The 20,294-nt window shown below is 43.3% G+C and overlaps 3 protein-coding genes across 10 annotated transcripts in view; 2 read left to right on the plus strand and 1 right to left on the minus strand.

Annotated features, from left to right (window-relative positions):
• The window catches only part of BLTP3A (bridge-like lipid transfer protein family member 3A), an 82,572-nt gene extending 77,086 nt beyond the window's left edge, over nt 1-5,486 (plus strand). The window contains exon 21 of the mRNA XM_007972852.3: nt 290-5,486. Coding sequence (XP_007971043.1) covers nt 290-415 — 126 coding nt within the window. The 3' untranslated portion in view covers nt 416-5,486. The remainder of the gene's footprint in view (nt 1-289) is intronic.
• A 267-nt stretch (nt 5,487-5,753) lies between these two features.
• Nucleotides 5,754-16,245, minus strand: TAF11 (TATA-box binding protein associated factor 11). Of its 2 annotated transcripts, XM_007972853.3 has the most exons (5): nt 15,960-16,245; nt 11,202-11,350; nt 8,256-8,343; nt 7,931-8,027; nt 5,754-6,674 (listed from the first exon to the last, which is right to left on the minus strand). In XM_007972853.3, the coding sequence occupies exons 1-5, from the start codon at nt 16,128-16,130 to the stop codon at nt 6,544-6,546; spliced, it is 636 nt and encodes a 211-aa protein (XP_007971044.2). In that variant the 5' UTR covers nt 16,131-16,245; the 3' UTR covers nt 5,754-6,543. The 2 variants fall into 2 exon arrangements, with proteins under 2 accessions (XP_007971044.2, XP_007971045.2); XM_007972854.3 differs by lacking the exon at nt 7,931-8,027.
• A 1,168-nt stretch (nt 16,246-17,413) lies between these two features.
• Nucleotides 17,414-20,294, plus strand: part of ANKS1A (ankyrin repeat and sterile alpha motif domain containing 1A) — a 194,033-nt gene continuing 191,152 nt past the window's right edge. For 2 of the 7 annotated variants that reach the window (XM_007972855.3, XM_007972858.3), the window contains exon 1: nt 17,464-17,756. In XM_007972855.3, the coding sequence (XP_007971046.3) occupies nt 17,563-17,756 (194 nt within the window). In that variant the 5' untranslated portion in view covers nt 17,464-17,562. Of the gene's footprint in view, nt 17,757-20,294 lie in introns of all 7 variants that reach the window. The other 5 variants (XM_007972857.3, XM_007972859.3, XM_073005928.1 and 2 more) reach the window with 3 other exon arrangements.

Here is a 20,294-nt window from a genome sequence, read left to right on the forward strand (position 1 = left end):
CTGCCTGCATGTGGGTATTTTGGGTTCCTGTCACCTAGCAGCGGCTTCTAGAAGTGCTGACTAGAGAGTAAATGTCAGGAGCTGGAGAGGAATGGTTGCTGAGGACATACTGCACCTGCCAATGAACTATGAAGAGGGAATCAAGCTCTTAGAAAATATATGGTCATCTTGATCATTGACCTAACTTGGGGATTTTTCTCCTTGAACTCTTTCTCCCTGTTCCCTTTACTGGCTGATGTTGCAAGATGGTATTACCATATGTAACTGTGAACTACTTATTGTTCCTCAGGTGAAAGAACTGCCTATCCTACAAAAAGAACTTATAGAAACTAAACAAGCATTGGCCAATGCCAACCAGGATAAAGAAAAACTTCTTCAGGAGATTAGGAAATATAACCCCTTCTTTGAGCTCTGAAACCAGTGGCTCAGCCATCTGTGCCAAGGAGAGAGGCTATCACCAGCAGTAGCACCACCTAGGACAGAGGGCACTGTCCAGTGCTGAATAAGTCACTACGGATGCCAGAGGGACTGGGGAGCACGCACTTCACTTGTGCTTTCCACTGGCTGTTCTTACTTGGATGGAGGACAAGGGCAAAGCATGACTGTATCCCAGGAAACTGGGGCTTGCCCTGTGTGTGGCACAAGCATCATGTCTTGCCTGTATGAAGCCTTTTGGCCCTCTGTGTACTAGGTGGAATCTTCTCAACACTGTAGGGCCATTTCACCTCATGGTTTCATGGCAGGGACATTTGCTTCCTTCACAAGCCTGTGTGAACAAGCAAAAGTACCCACCTCCTCGGTCACCCACAGAGCCACCAAAGATTCCATGTCCCAGAGCTTCCCATAGCAGACCTGAAAAGTCCTTGGCCTGAGCTTTGGCCATGGTAGTGGAGTGGAACAGGAAATAGCCCAGCAGAGGAGTGTGGGGGAAGGGGGCAGGAGAGATCCAAGAATAAGGGAGACCTGGACTCTGCCTTTTTGGGAAAAGGAACCAAGCCCATATCAATTTGGCTGATAACACAATCAGACTTTTCCAGGTTAAGCTTCCTTTCTGTTATACTTTCATCATTGTGATGCTATGGTAGAAAGTAAACAACAGTAGTGGCTCAGTCATTTAATCTTTCCCCTCTGTAATACAACTTATTTGAAATTTAAATCAAGAAAAAATTTCTGACTCTGAGCTCGGTTGGTGGCATGCTATGCCAGGGGTCAGTGGGGGAGCTTGCTTCTGAGCCCCCTGTTGTCCACCTGGAGTCCTGCTTGTCTTCCCCAGCTGTGCTGAGTGGCTCTTCTGTCTCCCTGGGGTCCTTGGCACATCTGCTTTCCCAGCTCTGTGACCTTACCAGTTCTCTCCTCAGCACTTGGTGGTCTGGGAGCTAAAAATGTGTTTTAAACTTTTACATAAACAACTCAACCTGTTGCCTCTCACTTCCCTCCATCACTGTGGCTTTAAAAAATCATGTATTTTGACTCAAGTAAAAAAAACAAAAATCCTTCATCCCAGCTAGGTTTTGCCCCCTGCCCTATAAAATAGCTATTACCCTCTTTCTTTCCTTTGAATTCTTCTCCAATTCTAACCCTTCATTCATACTGCCCTGTGATACACTTGAAGCTGTGTTGATTGGACAGACGTTGATCAGTTAACTTACCTTTACTTGGCAAGATGGTGAAATAGTAATTTAGTGATGTTACTGAAGTCTTGACCATTCACCTTTCCATATTGAAGGAAAAGTGAAAAGGTTTCTTTTATGGGAAATTAAGCTTGACTTGCATACTCTAGTTTGATGAGGATAAAAAGAAACATGTAATTGCAGTGGTGTTTACAACTAATTGATCACAACCAATCATAGATTTCTTTGTTCCTTCCCCACTCTCAACACTTCATTTGACTAGAAAGAAAAAATGTATTCACCAAGGAACAGGACCCAATTCAGACTTTTGTTAAGTTTCTTTACTAAGGCAATTTTTGAAACACCAGTTCCTATGGGATGGTGGGAATTTTTCATGCTTAAGAAATAGAGACTTAGGAACAAAGAAACATCTTTCTGGAGAAAATGCTAATGGGAAGTTATCTAAGGCTTGATGCTTGGTTCAACCTTATTTAAAATTTTTATAAATGACCTAAAAGTAGGATTTTACAGTGAAATCAAATGTCACTACTTCCAGGCAGTGAAAGGTAGACTAGAAGAGGTTTAAAAAACACAAAGCCAGCTGTGCGCGGTGGCTCACATCTGTAATCCCAGCACTTTGGGAGGCTGAGGCGGGGAGATCACAAATTCAGGATATCGAGACCATCCTGGCCAACATGGTGAAACCCCGTCTCCACTAAAAATACAAAAATTAGCTGGGCGTGGTGGCAGGTGCCTGTAGTTCCAGCTACTCGAGAGGCTGAAGCAGGAGAATCACTTGAATCCGGGAGGCAGAGGTTGCAGTGAGCCGAGATCGTGCCATTGCACTCCAGCCTGGGCAACAGTGAGACTCCATCTCAAAACAAACAAACAAAAAAACACAAAACCACAGAAGGGTTACAATAAGCAGGGCTGAGAATACTCAGAAAACTGACAGGTGAAGTTCAACATAATATAAGGAAATGTATTTATGGAAGAATTATCAACTGATATACCTGAACACTGTTAGAACTCAGGGAAGAAACTGAAGCATTGCTGAGGGGGAGGAGAGATCAACATGCTGCTGTGGCCAAAAGCGTAATTGCCCTGTGGGCACCATCAGGAAGGGCTTTTGGAGATAACAGAGAACAGAGCTTTATACAAAACCATGGATATGTCTTGATCGAATTATCTGTGTTTCTAGTGACCTTATTTACAAGATACATGATGAAGGGAGGAAAGGTCCAGAGAACAGCCAAAATTATCAGGGGGTGGAGGTATATCCATATGAGGACACATCTTTAAAATATAGACTCTATCCTGCAAAGATGAAAGCAGAGGGGAGTTAGATTAAATATCCAATCGAGAGCAAGGACCTGGGGCTGTACTACTAGCTCTAGGGCTCTATCTCATAGCCTTAGTAAAGAAAGCACTTCTCATAGCAAATCAGAAATGTAAGGAGCTCATTGTCTAAGAAGTGATGCCAGCAGACACTATACATGGGTGCAGGTTTATGAGGAATCCTTGCATGACAGCCTTCTACAAGGAACTAGAGAAAAGTAGAGCTACTTGGTAAGATACAACTGAGAGGGTAACTGTGTCCGTCGACAAACTACTCCTTAGTGCCTCTTTCAAAGGCAGAATGTTGATCTGAATGGATCACTGGTCTTAAGTATGGCATCTCTAATGTTCTTGAAGGGGGAGGAAGGAGATCTGGTAGCTGGAAAATATAATTATTCCATCTTAGGCTTACCTGAATTGGTTTAAAATCATATTCTGATTCTCTTATCCTTTCCTCCCCTCACCCACCATATACCTCTGGCATCCCTCCATGCAAAGAAAATGTCAAATAGGCATTTCTTGGTATACTTTTACTTACACTTGTGCTTGTGGGCAGGGAGTAAAAACATATCCAGTTAAGTACCAAGGCCAACCTCTTAATGGCTGGAGCTCAGTTAGGTCTCTGGCTCTCTAAAGGAGTCCAGAGCTCTTGTCCATGTGACAAATGGAGTCTTAGAATTTCTGGCTTTCGTTATGTGGCAGCTTTGGCCATTGTGTCTTGAAATTCTCCCTCAGGAAATGTGATAGGGGCTATTATCCCATGGGATTTTAGTAAAAATCAGCTTGCCTAATTTCATGTTCCTGTTCATAATGAAGAAATGTGAAGTGGTGGTAGTCCTCAGGATAAGTATAAAGGAAAATATGCAAGGAAAAAGCAGTGTCAGCCCTTTTGGACTGCTTATGATTTCTGCCTTAGAGCTACAAGACTTGGAACAAGAAATAACAATACCTCAAGAAAATGTTTGGGGAGAGAGCACCACTGTCCCTCAAAGACTTCAGCCACTGCACATTACCAATTCAGCTGTGAAGCATTTACAACTATGTATTATCTGTGATGTCTACCTTTCCTGTTTACATGCATGTGCTGGGGATATGCTTTAGTGTGTATGGACTAGAGTTTAAATCCTTTCTTTAACTGGGCTGCAAGGAAGGCTATCAATCCCAAATTGTGTTTTCAACTCACTGGAATAATTAACCTGGTTTTCCTGATATAAAACAGGTGGGTTCTATTCACATGATGGCTGCTCTTTACCATACATTTCATCTGACCCTCATTTTGCCATGGGCCTCAACCTTTATGTCTGCTTTTTATGGTTCTGAAAGGAATCACTTCTGTGTATGGAATATACAAGGGATAAACACCACCCCTCACATACCCCTGTAACTTAAATGCTTCCATGTAACTCAGATTACTTTCCCCTTAGTGGTAAACAGGGGTTGGGGGATGGGTGGTAGTGGAAAGAAGGTAGTTTGAAATATTGCCATAGTAATATGGGAACTTTTCATTCCAAACCTTTACCCTCGCTTTTTTTTTCTCTCTCTTATTTAATATTTGCCTAAACTTCTGAAATCAGTTATAGTAAGATCATAAAATTATGGAAATAACTGAACTTTGGTACACAAGTTAGCTCGATGACATCTTGTGATTTGAGAACAGTAAAAGGTGTGTCATTGCCTCATGATTTGTCATAGTCATTACTAAGGGTTTCAGAGAGAATCTGGTGTGAAGCACTATCCTTTCAGAGACTAAGGCCTTTACCTAGTTGCTCCCCTACCTTCTGTCAGAATAGGAATATTCCCGTGCACCTCTGGGTAGGTATAGGTAGTAGCTATTGAATGGGGATGATTTTCCCCATCGCACAAGGGGAAACACTCCTGGATAACCTTTAACAGTGAGGTTTTGCTAAGTGGCCAGACTTGGGATTTGATCTTCCTCACTTGTGTTTATTAAGTTTCAGCCTTATTCAGTATCTCTAACTGCCATAGATATAGTTCCTACGACTTCTAAAAAAATTCCTGTTAGAGCTGAGAGAGTATCTTTTTTGTAAGTTTATTAATTTTGTTCAAGATGTAGCCTGGGTCTTAAAGCATTTCTTTGTGGAATGCCCCACTGAAGTGTCTTCTCCATTGGCTAAGTACATGTTTAAAGCCATGGGTTTTAATGTAAGATACTTTTAGTATCTAATTCTGTTTCCCCCACTGAGGGTGCTAAACAGAATTAGAATCTTTACTAAGACATGCTCAGGAAAGCTTCACAAGAGAACAGCTTCAAAATCCTTCTCCCTATGACACTGAATGGTAGAGAGGAAAGAATTCTTGGGGATTGCCAATTACATATCGTAGCCTTATTACTGCTAATCACTGTCAGAAAAGGTCACTTCATTCACCTCTATTTGAGGAAAACAATGAGAATGTATCTGATGAACTAGAATCCTGGTCAGTATTGGGAAATTTTAATGTTGCAATATCTAGTCAAACCTTGAGTGTACTGGTTCTGTGAACCACCTGAAAAAACAAATTAAATGTATTAAACCATAATGGTTGTCGTGTATCTGCTGATAAGAATCTGAAATATATGGGCTTTTATATTGTTTATTTTCGTTTCACTCTTAGGGGGAGAAGATTATTACACTGTTTTTAACAGTGCTTGAAGTACTCTTTTTATGAGATAAAATTTTAATGGTTCTACTAGAAAAAGGGCTCAAATTTCCACAAAATAGCCAAAACCAGTTGTATTGGAACACCAAAAAAGAATGATCAACTTCGCATTCCAACCAGCTAGACAGAAAATGAATACACCTAGGGCAAGGTGGAAAACAGTTTAATGATCACTCACCAGAATCCACAGGAGAATCTTAAATGTTTACAAGCACCAATTATTCCGCCGTCGCCGCACCCTTCATGGCAGAGTATCACAAGTAAGTTTCTGGTTGTTTCATCTACTTAAAATCAGATGTAAGAAACAACCTGAGTCTTAGCAACTTCAGACTTCAATGTGAAACCATTAAAGCCCTCGACACTTTAGGAGGCTGAGGCAGGAGGATTGCTTGAAGCCAGGAGTTCACGACCAGCCTGGGCAACAAAGCAAGACCCCATCTCCATAAAAAAAATAAAAATAAGTTAGCTGGGCACAGTAGTGCGTGCCTGCAGTCTTAGCTACTCAGGAGACTGAGGCGGGAGGGTCACTTAAGTCCAGGAATTCAAGGCTGTAGTCATGCCGCGGAACTCCAGCCTAGGTGACAGAGCAAGACCCTATCTCAAACAAAACAAAACAAAACTCTCTTGGAAAGGTTTTCTCTCTGAAAGCAGTTCCCCTGTCCAGAAGATGCCTACGGCCCATACATCTTCTTCCAACTGGCCAAGACAGTTAAATACTTCAAAATGCCCCAAGAGGTCCCAAAATTTAGTCAAGGCAAGTATCAACCAGGCTACATACTTTCTAGGTGTGACAAATATCAGAGTTTTGAGAAAGATGTTAAAATCATCATGGAATCTTGGAGGCGTGAGATACTAAAGCACCAGTGCAGACAGTCTTCTAGGAAGTCTGGAACCAATACTTCTTCCATCAGTAATACAGGCCTTTCTAGACTTTGGTCTAGAAGAAGATGATTTTTTTATGCTTCGAGTTAGGGATCTGTCCCTTTGACTTTAACCTTCTAACGGCTTCCCTCATATGTTTGGGTTGTAGTGGTGGCATTTCTCCCCACTTCTCACATACATCCAGTGCTAAACAGAGGGTAAGGAGAAAGTCTGATTATCATACAATAATTTACTAATCACATAATCCTTTTGAGTCCTGTAATTCTCATTAACTTTTCTTAAGCTTGCTAAGGAAATAAACCAAAACATTTTTCCTTTTTAAGAGAAGATTTTTTTTAGTATAACATCTCATAACAGGCTTTATCATAGACAACAGTTTAAAATATATTTCCTATAGGCCATATGCTGTGGCTCATGCCTGTAATCCCAGCAGTTAGGGAGGCCAAGGTAGGAGGATTGCTTGAGCCCAGGAGTTTGAGACCAACCTGGGCAACATGGCAAAACCTTGTCTCTACAAAAAAATTTAAAAATTAGCCAGGGGTGGTGGTGCACACCTGTGGTCTCAACTACTCAGGCTGAGGCAGGAGAATCACCCAGGCCCAGGAGCCCACTGTTGCCGTAAGCTGTGATCACATGATCAAGGCACTCTAGCCGAGGTGACAGAGTGAGACCCTGTCTCAAATAACTATATAAAAATAAAAATTAGCCAGGTGTGGTAGTGCATGCCTACGGTCCCAGCTACTTGGGAGGCTGACGCAGGAGGATCCTTTGAGCCTAGGAGTTTGAGGTTGTAGTGAGCTATGGTCACACCACTGTTACCATCTCATTTTGTACACCATCTAAATTTGTGATTTGTAAAAGGAAACATAAAAAATATTAAAAGAAAAAAGATCACGCCACTGCACTCCAGCCTGGGCGACAGAGCGAGACCCTGTCTCAAAAAATAATAATAATTTAAAAGTATCTATCTCCTGCTTAAAAAAAAAATTAAAAAAAAAAAAAAGATTTCACCAGTCAGAGTAGCAATGGGAAACAGCCAGGCTTTTTACTCAATAAAGGGGGCAGGCAGTTCCCAGGGATCACAACATCAGGGACAACTCACCATCCCACACAGGTCAGCCCTGTGATTGCTTTTCTTGTATCTTTACTTTTGGCAGCAGAAATGAGCAAAGTCCACTGCAGAAAATACAAAGTCTACTTCTGTCACCCTGGGCTGAGGAAAGGAATCAGGGAGGGGATTTCCCAGATGGTTCCTTGCCATCTGTTATTGAAACTTGCAAGGAATAATGGTCATTTCTCCTGAATACAGGGCTCCCCACTTGCTCAACTTCAAATACAAATGAGAACTCCTACAGGTGCTTTAATAAGCTCCTTTGTATAGATATTCTTAAAAATAAGACCACCACAGGTATAATCCAGTATTTGTAACCAACACTACTCACCTTCTTCTACCACCTCCCCGACGAAAACCTTGGAAATACCAGACATAGCAATAACAACATTCTGAGACACAGAGGTGCCAGTGATGGACTGGATCAGCTTGAAAGAAGGAGAAAGACTCTGTGACTACAATAGTCAAAGACTGGCTTTGGAACACAGTACCAAATAAGTCACAGAAAAAGGTAACATAACTGAGGTGCATTTTTTTTTTCCCCACCTAAATAATCCACTGACTTGTCTAACACCTCACTTCAAATGCCAATGGACATGGCTCTTGAGTTCAGTTCTAAAACATGATGGAGATGAAGTGTGGTGGTCTATCCTTACCCTTTTGATGGCTGCCTTAGGGAAAGCTGAGCGGCGATACATTTCATAACGGTTCAGCTGCTCCTCAGAAAAAGAAGAAACCAGGATTCTAAACAAAGATCCAGGTAACTAAGTTAACTTGTAAGAATGAATACTAAAGATATTAAGTCAATAAAAGTCTCAGACAATTCAAAAATGAATTCTTAAGGGGTCAATAGCATTAGGCTTGGTGCCTTGAGGAATGAAGATAAAACACTTCTACTCCAAAGGAATTTGAGAAAACATAAAATAAAAACTTCTTTTCTTACCTGTTAACAAAAAGAACAACATTGGGTCACTGTATCATACTATACAGACTGTGTTTTCAGCATTAGACTCTACCTTACTGAATTTCACACTGATGGTGTTTAATATACAAATTTATGATCAAACCAGTAGTTTTCAACATTAACAGATTTAGGAGAAATATCTGCAAAATATGTGGAAACAGGTAATAAATACTCCTAATGTATAATTCTTTCAAACGAATAAAGGGGCCATATCAATTTTTGAAAATGAACAAAGTATATGAACAGGAAATTTACAAAAATACCAATGGTCAACCAACATGGGAAACAACATTATTAACTAAGGAAATATTATTTTCATAGAAAACATTTTTCATAAATCAGACCACTATTAAAAAAGAATGGTATTAGAATATGGGACACAAACTCACACATGCTGGCAGAGTGAACTGGAACACCTTTTTGGAGAGAAATTTGGAAATACATATAAAAAGCCTTTGAAAATGTTCATACTATTTGAATACCTCTAGGAGTTTATCTTAGGAAGTAATGGACAAGTATGCAAAGATATGTCCAAAGATCCTCATCATAATGTCAAAAGTACAAATACCCAACCAGAACCACTACAGGGATTGGTTAAATTATAGTTCAACAACATAATGGGATTCGATTGTAGCCATTAAAAATTATGATTTATGAGCATATTTACAGACATGAAAATATTTAGCTATACATATCAAACATCTAAAAAAACTTTGAAAAGGTACATACCCAAACATTATACCCAACCATATACTTAGAGTGAACTCTGGTGAGTTTATGGGTAATTTTTTCTATTTTTCTGTATTCTCTGAATTATTTGCAATGAGCCCATACTACTTTTTACAATCAGAAAATGTCATAAAGCTATTTCTATTTTTAAGAAAACTATGACCTAGGCCGGGCGCGGTGGCTCAAGCCTGTAATCCCAGCACTTTGGGAGGCCGAGGTGGGTGGATCACAAGGTCAGGAGATTGAGACCATCCTGGCTAACACAGTGAAACCCCATCTCTACTAAAAATAAAAAAAAAATTAGCCGGGCGAGGTGGCGGGCGCCTGTAGTCCCATCTACTCGGGAGGCTGAGGCAGGAGAATGGCGTGAACCCAGGAGGCGGAGCTTGCAGTGAGCCGAGATGGTGCCACTGCACTCCAGCCTGGGCGACAGAGCGAGACTCCGTCTCAAAAAAAAAAAAAAAAAAAAAGAAAACTATGACCTAGATGTATAATTAGTGACATGGAAAACATTCATCATATCTAATGTGAAAAATAGGCTATGAAACAGTATTTGACATTTGTGAAAAAAACAATTCATAGATATATATGTATAGAAACTATCTTGAAACTTTTAACATAAGCGGGATATATCTCTGTGGTAAGGTGATTCTTTTTTCTTCTTATCTATTTATTTTTATTTATTTATTTTTGAGACAGTGTCTGGCTCTATTGTCCAGGCTGGAGTGCAGTGGTACAATCTTGGCTCATTGCAACCTCTGCCTCCTGTGTTCAAGTGATTCTCCTACCTCAGCCTCCCGAGTAGCTGGGACTACAGGCACCCACCACAACGCCTGGCTAATTTTTTGTAATTTTAGTAGAGACGGGGTTTCACCATCTTGGCCAGGCTGGTCTCAAACTCCTGACCTCAGGTGATCCGCCCACGCCTCAGCCTCCCAAAGTGCTGGGATTACAGGTGTGAGCCACCGCTCCCGGACATCTTTTTATCTATTTATATTTTCTATGCTGTAACATAATTGTTTGAAAAAAATTTTTTTGGCATGTAATCCCAGCACTTTGGGAGGCCGAGGTGGGCGGATCACGAGGTCTCGAGTTCGAGACCAGCCTGGCCACCATGGTGAAACCCTGTCTCTACTAAAAATACAAAAATTAGCCAGGCATGGTGGCGGGCACCTGTAGTCCCAGCTACTTGGGAGGCTGAGGCAGGACAATCGCTTGAAACCGGAAGGTGGAGGTTGCAGTGAGTAGAGATCCTGCCACTACACTCCAGCCTGAGCAATGAGAGCGAAACTCCGTCTCAAAAAAAAAAAAAAAAAAAAATTTAAATAGAGGCCGGGCGCAGTGGCTCATGCCTGTCATCCCAGCACTTTGGGAGGCTGAGGCGGGCAGATCACCTGAGGTCATGAGTTCAAGACCAGCCTGGCCAATATAGTGAAACCCTGTCTCTACTAAAAATACAAAAATTAGCCAGGCATGGTGGTGCATGCCTGTAGTCCCAGCTACTCGGGAGGCTGAGGCATGAGGATTGTTTGAACTCAGGAGGCAGAGGCTGCAGTGAGCTGAGATCATACCATTGCACTCCATCCTGGGCAACACAGTAAGACTCTGTCTCAAAAACAAAAACAAAAACAAAAAAAAAAACAACCGTAACATAATGTAACATAACATTAGAGATAGGGTTTCACTATGTTGCCCAGGCTGGTCTCAAACTTGGACCTCAAGAAATCCTCCCACCTTGGCCTTCTGAAGTGTTGGGATTACAAGCGTGAGCCACCATGCCCAGCCATAATGTATTAATCGTTTTATTTTCTTTTGAGTTTATAAAAGAAAATTTAAATACCAAGAAAAATTTATTAAATTTGTGTGGTCAAGTGAGAGCTTTGAAATGCGGAATAAGAAAGTGACTTACTGCATCTTCTGAATCTCATCTTCATCTACTTTCTGCTTCTTCTCTTTCTTTTCTTTGGTATCTATTTTCAGTTTTTTGGCCGCAGGAGTAAGTAATGATGAGTCTTCCCTTTCAATTGGTGTTAAATCTGAGACATCCTGACTCTTGAGCTGGGAAGATGAAAGAAACTCTATTACATATTTGGCCTACTTTCGAGGCTTGGGCAAAGTAAGAAGGCATTATCCTTATTACAAAACAACAAATCCATTTATTGAGTAGTTTTTCAGTTTTAGGCACTGACTGTACCATCAAGGATAAGATACAGTATCTCTCCTAAGGGAAGATTATGCCTCAGCCGTGGAAAGAAAACCTGCTAAATAATCTAGTTTTCCAGTTCGGCTATGAGCACAGCTCCAGTATCTGTTTACGAGGGTGATGAAATGCCAAGGATCATGAAAACCACTCTCCCTCTGGGCCCACTCTTCTGACCTTATTCTTTAGAGGGGATGTCAGCAAAGTCCCCTCCATCCAGCCAGCTCTTCTGCTTCCAGATCTACAGATCTCTTTACTGCTGATGATTCCATATGGAAAGAATATTAAAAAGGAGGCCCCTTCTCATTAAAACAGTGTTTGTTTCAATTTGGGACTTTCAAGTGAGCCTCTCACATGTAGTGCTCTTTTGTTCTTATCCTTCAATCCTACTGTTTCATGCAAATGTTTATTTCACATTACTAGTCTTTTTGAAGATAGATTTGTCTCTTATTATTTATATCTCTCCCCCATCAGCATTTAACACAATTTTACTTATGCTGGATGTTTAATAAATGCCTGTTTAAACCCCATTAAAAGGTAGGCAAAGACACTTCTCAAAAGAAGACATACCTGTGGTCAAAAATCATATGAAAAAAAGCTCAGCATCTCTGATTAGAGAAATGCAAATCAAAACCATAATGAGATACCATCTCATATCAGTCAGAATGGCTATTATTCAAAAGTCAAAAAATAACAGATACTGGCAAGGTTGTGGAGGCAAAGGAAAGCTTTTAAACTCTTGGTTGGAGTATAAATCAGTTCACCATTGAGGAAGGCAGTGTGACAATTCCTCAAAGACCTAAAGACAGAATTACCATTTGACCCAGCAGTCCCATTACTGGGTATATACCCACAGGAATATAAATTGTTCTATTATAAAGACATCCACACGTACATTCATTGCAGTGCTATTGACAATAGCAAAGACATGGAATCAACCTAAATGCCCATCAATGATAGACTGGATAAAGAAAATGTATTTTCCAGTATACACCATGAAATACTATATAGCCATAAAAAAGGAGATCATGTCCTTTGCAGGGACATGGATGGAGGTGGAGGCCATTATTATCTTTAGCAAACTAATGCGGGAACAGAAAACCAAATACTGCATGTTCTCACTAATAAGTGGGAACTAAATGATGAGAACACATGGACACAGAGAGGGGAATACACATTGGGGTCTATGGGAGGGTAAAGGGTGGCAGGAGGGAAAGGATCATGAAAAATAACTAATGGGTACTAGGCTTAATACCTGGGAGATGAAAAAATCTATACAACAAACCCCTATGACACACATTTACTTATGTAACAAAACCTGCACATCCTGCACATGTACCCCCAAACTTAAAAAACGCCTGTTTATAACAATAAAAATCAAATCCAAACTTCACCCCCTCTGACTTAATGTAGAATCGTAAGTGTACTATAAAACTCATTGAGATTTAACTTGTTCCTAAAGAGGAATTCAAATTTAAACTCATACAGGAATATGGGAATAGATGGGATTAAGGTAGTCTATCTTTGACAATCCTTTCAATTTCTTTTTACTTACCGATTTATACAAGTTTTCTAACTTCTTTGTGCTTCAAGTTTGGTGGTTTGTATTTTCTTTAAAAATTCACCTGTTTTTCTCAGATTTTCCCATTTATTTGGCCTAAACTTGAACATTAAATGTCTTTATAGCTTTAAAGATCTTCATATTAGTGCCTATAGCCTTTCATATTTTGTAATGTACATTTACATTTTAAGTAATCAGGTTTTAATTTTATCATTTATGTTTTTTAATGTGCTAATTCATTAGTGTCTACTTGTATCCTTATTAATTCCTTGTTCCTACATTCTTCTGATTTATTTTGTTCTTTATCTGTTGTTTTTTGTTTGTTTGTTTTTTCCCCAGACTCACTCTGTTGCCCAGGCTGGATCATAGCTCACTGCAGCCTCAAGTGATCCTCCTGTGTCAGCCTGCCAGGTAGCTAGGTCTGTAGGTGTGACCCACTCCACTAGGCCCTTTTTCTGGTCTCTTGAGTCAGGTGCTTATTTGCAGTATCTTCTGGTTGTTAATAAAAATATGTAAGGCTATACATTTTTCTTTAAATAAAGCTTTGGCCAAATCCCATATAATTTGATAAAGTGTTCTGTTAATTTCTTTAGTCTAAAGGCTATTTAAAAAATAGTTTAAAATTTCCAGGGGGTTCTTTTTTTGGTGGGGGAGAAGCTTTTTGTAGTTAATTTCAAGTTTAATGCATTGCATTAACAAGATGTGGCCTGTTATGATTTCTACTTTTAAGAATTCATATTTTTCTTCATGGTCTAGTACATGATTGATTTTTAAAAGTGTTTCAGAAACAACATAATTTTATCCTCTGTTCGGTGCAAATTTATATATGTAGTGAGCTCTCTAGTGTACCAAGCTAATTATTCAAATCCTTGCTGTCCTTGACACCTGTTTTAAAGTTTCCTTCTTGGCCAGGCATGGTGGCTCCCACCTGTAATCTTAGCACTTTGGGAGGCTGAGGCGGAAGGATTACTTCAGCCCAGTGAGTTGGAGACCAGACTGGGCAATATAATGAGACCTTGTCTCTACCAAAACAATATTTAAAAAACCTTTAGCTGGCCAGGTGTGGTGGCTCATGCCTATAATCCCAGAACTTTGGGAGGCTGAGGCAGATGGATCATGAGGTCAGGAGTTCAAGACCAGCCTGGGCAACTTGGTGAAACCTTGGCTCTACTAAAAATACAAAAATTAGCTGGGCACAGTGGCACGTGCCTGTAATCCCAGTTACTGGGTAGGCTGAGGCAGGAGAATCACTTGAGCCTGGGAGGCGGAGGTTGCAGTAGGCCGCGATTGCGCCATTGCACTCCAGCCTGGGCAACAGAGCGAGACTCCGTCTCAAAAACGAAACAAAACAAAACAAAAACTTCAGCTGAGCATGGTGCAGTATGCTTGCAATCCCAGTTACTGGGGAGGCGGAGATAAGAGGGTTGCTTGAGCCCAGGAGGCAGAGACTGTGCCACTGCACTCCAGGCTGGGTGACAGAGTGAGACCTTGTCTCAACAAACAAACAAAAACTGCCTTAAAGGAGCTTGCAGTGAGCCGAGATCGCGCCACTGCACACTCCAGCCTGGGTGACAGAGCGAGTACTCAGTCTCAAAAACAAAAACAAAAACAAAAAAAGAAACCTGCCTTAAAATACTTCTGTCAAATGTTCTCTTTTTCTTTTTTTCGAGACGGAGTTTCACTCTGGCACCCAAGCTGGAGTGCAGTGGTGCGATCTTGGCTCACTGCAACCTCTGCCTCCCAGGTTCAAGCGATTCTTGTGCCTTAGCCTCCTAAGTAGCCGGGATTACAGGCGCCTGCCACCATGCCCAGCTAATTTTTGTATTTTTAGTAGAGACAGGGTTTCCCCATATTGGGGATCTCCTGACCTCAGGCGATCCACCCACCTCAGCCTCCCAAAGATTACAGGCATGAGCCACCGCACCCGGCCAAATTTTCTCTTTTTCTAAAAGTTCTTACTTTATACATTTTTATGCAACTTTATACACTGAAAGGCTATTTCCATCTAATCTACTGTTCACCCCACGATCTCTTAAATCCCTTCTAGCTCTAAGACCCCAAGATTCTACTTCTAGAAATGTAATCCAGAGAACGATGAGTTTCTGGTCCTGACCAATGTTCAGCTAGGCAACACTGCTGAACTCTCTGTAGCATAAAAACACCAGACCCAACTGATGGGTCCCTGATCACTGGGTGCGGTGGCTCACGCCTGTAACCCCAGCACTTTGGGAGGCCGAGGCGGACGGATCACGAGGTCAGGGGTTCGAGACCAGCCTGGCCAACATGGTAAAACCCCGTCTCTAATAAAAATACAAAAATTAGCCGGGCATGGTGGTGTGAGCCTGTAATCCCAGCTACTTGGGAGGCTGAAGCAAGAGAATCGCGTGAACCCGGGAGGCGGAGGTTGCAGTGAGCCAGAGATCGCGCCATTGTACTACAGCCCGGGCGACACTTTTATAAAAGTCTATCTCCCTTTGACAGGTTTGATCGACCCTCCTTCCTATAAAGAAACAAAGTTGTCTTAACATCTAAGAGGAACCATATTGCGGTGAAAGGGGTGCTACAAATCCTGGGTTTTAGCTCTTGCACTGCGTCTCAGTGTGACACTGGATCCCAGTTTCCTCACCACCAAAGCCAATAGGCTATTAAAACTCCCTTAGAAGTAGCTTTAATCCCTAAAGACAAGACTAAAAATATTAATGCAGTGCTTGAGCCTCTGGAACCGAACCAGCACTGGAGTTCTGTTTGGTCGTCCGCTCTCTTCCCCCTCAAGATTAACGATCTGGAGGGAGTTCTGGTGAGTTCGAGTTCTCGTAACTTGGGAGGGACTAACCAGAAGCCCGGCAAGCACCCAGTAACACAATCTCTGGGTATTCCTTCAGCCTCATCAATACATCTCTTCCTACCTCGCCTTCCTCCGCTGCAGCTTCTTTCAAGTCCGCATCTGCGTCTCCGTCAGTTTCCTCTGGGATTCCATCCGTGTCGGTAGCCCCCGGGTCCCCGGACGCAGCGGCCGTCTCATCCGACTCCCCTGTCTCTCCACCTTTGTCGGAGGGCGACTCGCGGGCATCGTCCATCACGGATAGGATTGGAGGGGAGAGGAGATCGCGGCAATATCTGAGGCAGAAGCTCGGAACCCCGAGCTGCACAGGACAGGATCTTACTTCCTGTCGTCGCGCAGCGATGACATCACCCCTACCGCTCTCCTGAGGGGTCATTTTGAGGCGCGCGTAGAGGACTAGAGGACTCATTTTAACTTTGGCGACAGTGGGAAGCGGGAAAATTGGACGTAAAGAGCTCAGACTATGGATCCTCCTAGCTAGAAAACCAGCACTTGTGAAGGAGTGCAGTTTTGTTTACTAAATAACTGTTTCCTTTTCGCCTGTCTAAAAATTCAATGCCAGTTAATCCCTTCGTTAACCCCTCAGAGTAAAGTTGGGGGATCGGGAGAAAACTCAGTTCCGTTGTATGGCGGTGTCGTGGAATGAGGCTACCCGGGATTGGTAAACTTTCAGGCAAGACTCAACCTTGTGTATTTCAGCTGGCCCGAAACCGCAGGTCTGTGGAATTGCTAGCATTTCCGCTCCATTCCGCAAGCACCTTAACAACAAAAAGTCATCTAGCTTGAGCAGAATTTATCCAATTCATTTATTCATCCACAACTATTGACTGCGTACTTCGATTTAGAAACAGTGCTAGTACCAGGGAACAAAACACACATAGTTTCTATCCAATTAAATGATTTTTTTTCAGTTCGCAAGTATTCAAGATTGAAGTTTCTACAAGTCTGACACTTTTCTATCATTTTGGTTAATCTTACCAAAACTAAGAGGAAAGCCTAAAGAGAGGAAGGTGTCTCCTTCGAACGTTTCACTTTAATGAACTAGTTCATGTACTGGGAGGATGAAGTGGTGAGGATATTTCTATTTTAAAATCTTCTTCTCTTCCCTCATAGAGATACGAGGGGGAGGGCGTTTTATTCACCTGGGTATGACTAGGTCCCAGCACCTATTACATATTTAATTTATGCGTGCTTAAAGAATGTCCTTGGAAATGTAGGTGCGCGTTACCATATTTATCTCTTTGTTTCTGCGCTGCCTGGACGAATTGCCGTATTTCCTGTCCCAGGAGCTCCCAAAACGTTTGGGAAAGGAGCGCACTTCGGGAGGCGCGTACAGGTGGGCCTGTTTGTCCCTTTCCACCTATATAATGGGGACCCACAAGGCGCTGTCCCCATACCCGGAGAGGCCTGTCTCGGCACAGCAAAATCCACCTGCGCTGGTCCGCGGAGCCCCGCCCAGCTAGGTGAGCTAGGAGGCGGGGCGCGGGGGCGCGGTGACGCGTGACGCCGGATCCCGGAAGTGACGCGCTCGTGGGGAAAAGGCGGGGGGGGGGTAGTGTCCCCAGCCGGTTTGGGGGGTGCGTTGCCCGGAGACGGAAAGTTTGGGAGCCCGACCAGGCTCGGCTGCAGCCCCGGGGAGGGGGGTCCAGCGGGTGGCGGCCCTGGGGATGGGGAAGGAGCAGGAGCTGCTGGAGGCGGCCCGTACCGGGCACCTCCCGGCGGTGGAGAAGCTGCTGTCCGGGAAGCGGCTCTCCTCTGGCTTTGGGGGCGGCGGCGGCGGCGGCGGCGGCGGCTCTGGGGGCGGCGGCGGCGGCGGCGGCGGCCTCGGCTCTTCCAGCCACCCCCTCTCCAGTCTGCTCAGGTGGGTACGCGCCGGGGCCGGGCCGCTGCCTGCAGACCCCTTCTCCCCCACCCGTCTCTTGGGTCTCCAGAGAGATCGGGGGTCCTGAGACTCGGGCGGGGTGGGCTTGTGGCGTGCCCGGGGTGAGGCAGGCGGCGCACGGGCCAGGATACCGGAGGGCGCGCGGGTCCGAGTCCACCCTGCTCCGGGCTCGCGTGGTCTCCCGTTCTGAGCCGGCTGCGAAGAATGGTGGGAGTGCCCAGGTGGCAGCCTCCGCCGCATGGCACAGCCGGGCTTCACCTTCGCTCGCTACAGGGTGCCAGCTGTCGTAGCCCACAAAAGCCAATTTGGAGCAAATATGTATATCATATATATACATATGCTCTCCCTCATCTCCTGCAGAAACTCCCACGCCTTGTAGAATCTCGAGGCTCCTCTGGAGGAAATTCTATTGATTTTTTTCTCTTAGGAACTTGGAACCTTCCACCAGGCTACGCAGGACCTCGCTTTTTTTTTTTTTCCCCCGAGACGGAGACTTGTTCTATCACCCAGGCTGGAGTGCAGTGGCGCGATCTCGGCTCACTGCAACCTCCACCTCCCGGGTTCAAGCGATTCTCCTGCGTCTGCCTCTCGAGTAGCTGGGATTACAGGCGCCCGCCACGACACCCGGCTAGTTTTTGTATTTTAGTAGAGACAGGGTTTCACCATGTTGGCCAGGCTGGTGTCGAGCTCTTGACCTCACGATCCGCCCGCCTCGGCCTCCCAAAGTGCTGGGATTACAGGCGTGAGCCACCGCGCACGCCCCCTCACTTTTGTTTATATTAAAATTGCCTCTGGATTTATCATTTTCAAGATGTTCGTCTTTGAGCCTCTCTTGTGCTTGAAGTTCAAATTGTAGTTCCTTGTAGTGAACCTTATTGAATTAGTCTAAGTGGCATATGCAGGATTCATCCGGGGGCTTATTCATCTAGAAATAAAGGCAGAGAGACTTGTTTAGGAAACCGAGGAATGCTGTAAACTTTTCCAAGGTCTGCTGTTAAACGCTTCAATCTGGAACTGTAAGGACCGAGGGGAAAAGATCGGTTTTGTGTGGCTTCGAAGGGGGATTGGAGGTGCTTTGTCAATGTGAGTTAAATGTGTTGGTTCAGCAGCGCTTTCATAGCCTGATTTCTTTTTCCTTCCTTGTTCTTTTGAGGTTTTTAAGAAGTGGAAGTTCATTTAGAAATGGCCTCGTTAGGTTTTGTTCCCCATTACTTTATGTAACTTCAGTTTGAGTGAGCTTGGACCACAGAAGCCTAAGGCGCTAATAAATTGTTGTTAATAGATATTAAGCACTGAGTACCAACCCAGGTCTTTACAGGAAGATTTTAAAAGCAGTATAAGTAGGTACTTAAGATTTGTTGAAGAAATAAAAGTATCAATTGGAGGACAATAAATTTCTAAATAAATGGATGGTGGATGGTATCACTCACTGTAATTGCTAGCAGGTCAGAGAACAGAGACATCATTTAGGGATGGAGTGGAGGTCAGGGCTTCCAAAAGGAGGGAGACCTAAGCTGGTCTTGAAGGATGTGAGGATTTGGGTAGGTGAGTTATTATGGGCATGTTCCAGGTGGGTATCCCATGATCAGAGGCACAGAAATGAGAACGGAAACTTATTTGGTGCTCCTGAGGCAACAGAAGAAGAACTTCCTGCCTGGACCCTTGAGAGGTTGGGCATAATAAAGGTAAATAATAATGGATGGGTATACTTCCATATATCATGTTTATATTCTCAGTCCCTAGATCAGTGCCTGACAACTTACAGGTGTTGAATAAATGTACAGTGAATGCATGAATTGGGTTTTGGATCTTACCTGGATTTACCACTCTGCAGTTCTGATGTCTGAAAGGCAACAAGACTGTACAGGTTTGGAGATGCCTCTGTCTTTAATGAGTTGATGACATAGCATTTGGAGATTTTCCAGAGATATCTTAACCCTCAGCATATCCTGCTAAAGTGAGAAGTTTCTCATATCTCCCACCTTCAAGTACAGGTCAAATTATTCTTTTTTTTCTGGAGACGGAGTCTCGCTTTGTTCACAGTCTGGAGTGCAATGGCACTATCTCAGCTCACTGCAACCTCTGCCTTCCTGGGTTCAAGCGATTCTCCTGCCTCAACCTCCCAAGTAGCTGGGACTACAGGCACGCTCCACCACACCCAGCTAATTTTTGTATTTTTTGTAGAGATGGAGTTTCACCATGTTAGCCAGGCTGATCTCAATTTCTTGACCTCGTGATCCGCCCGCCTTGGCCTCCTAAAATGCTGGGATTACAGGCATGAACCACTGTGCCCAGCCTCAGGTCAAGTTATTCTTAGCGTGCTCACTCAGAGACTGTTGAAATTCTGCCGAGGATTTAACTGCCATATAGTTAATATAGTTAAGCAATACTAGGAAACCTGTTGAGCACAATGCCTCTACTTTGGGCCTCTTGCTGATGTGTCCCGTCTCTGCCATACAGTGTGGGTGTTAACTCTCTGTTCCCCAGAGTTAGAGAGCTGTCTCCCCTTGACTTTCT

Source organism: Chlorocebus sabaeus, chromosome 17 (assembly GCF_047675955.1).
Source record: "Chlorocebus sabaeus isolate Y175 chromosome 17, mChlSab1.0.hap1, whole genome shotgun sequence".
NCBI lineage: Eukaryota > Metazoa > Chordata > Mammalia > Primates > Cercopithecidae > Chlorocebus > Chlorocebus sabaeus.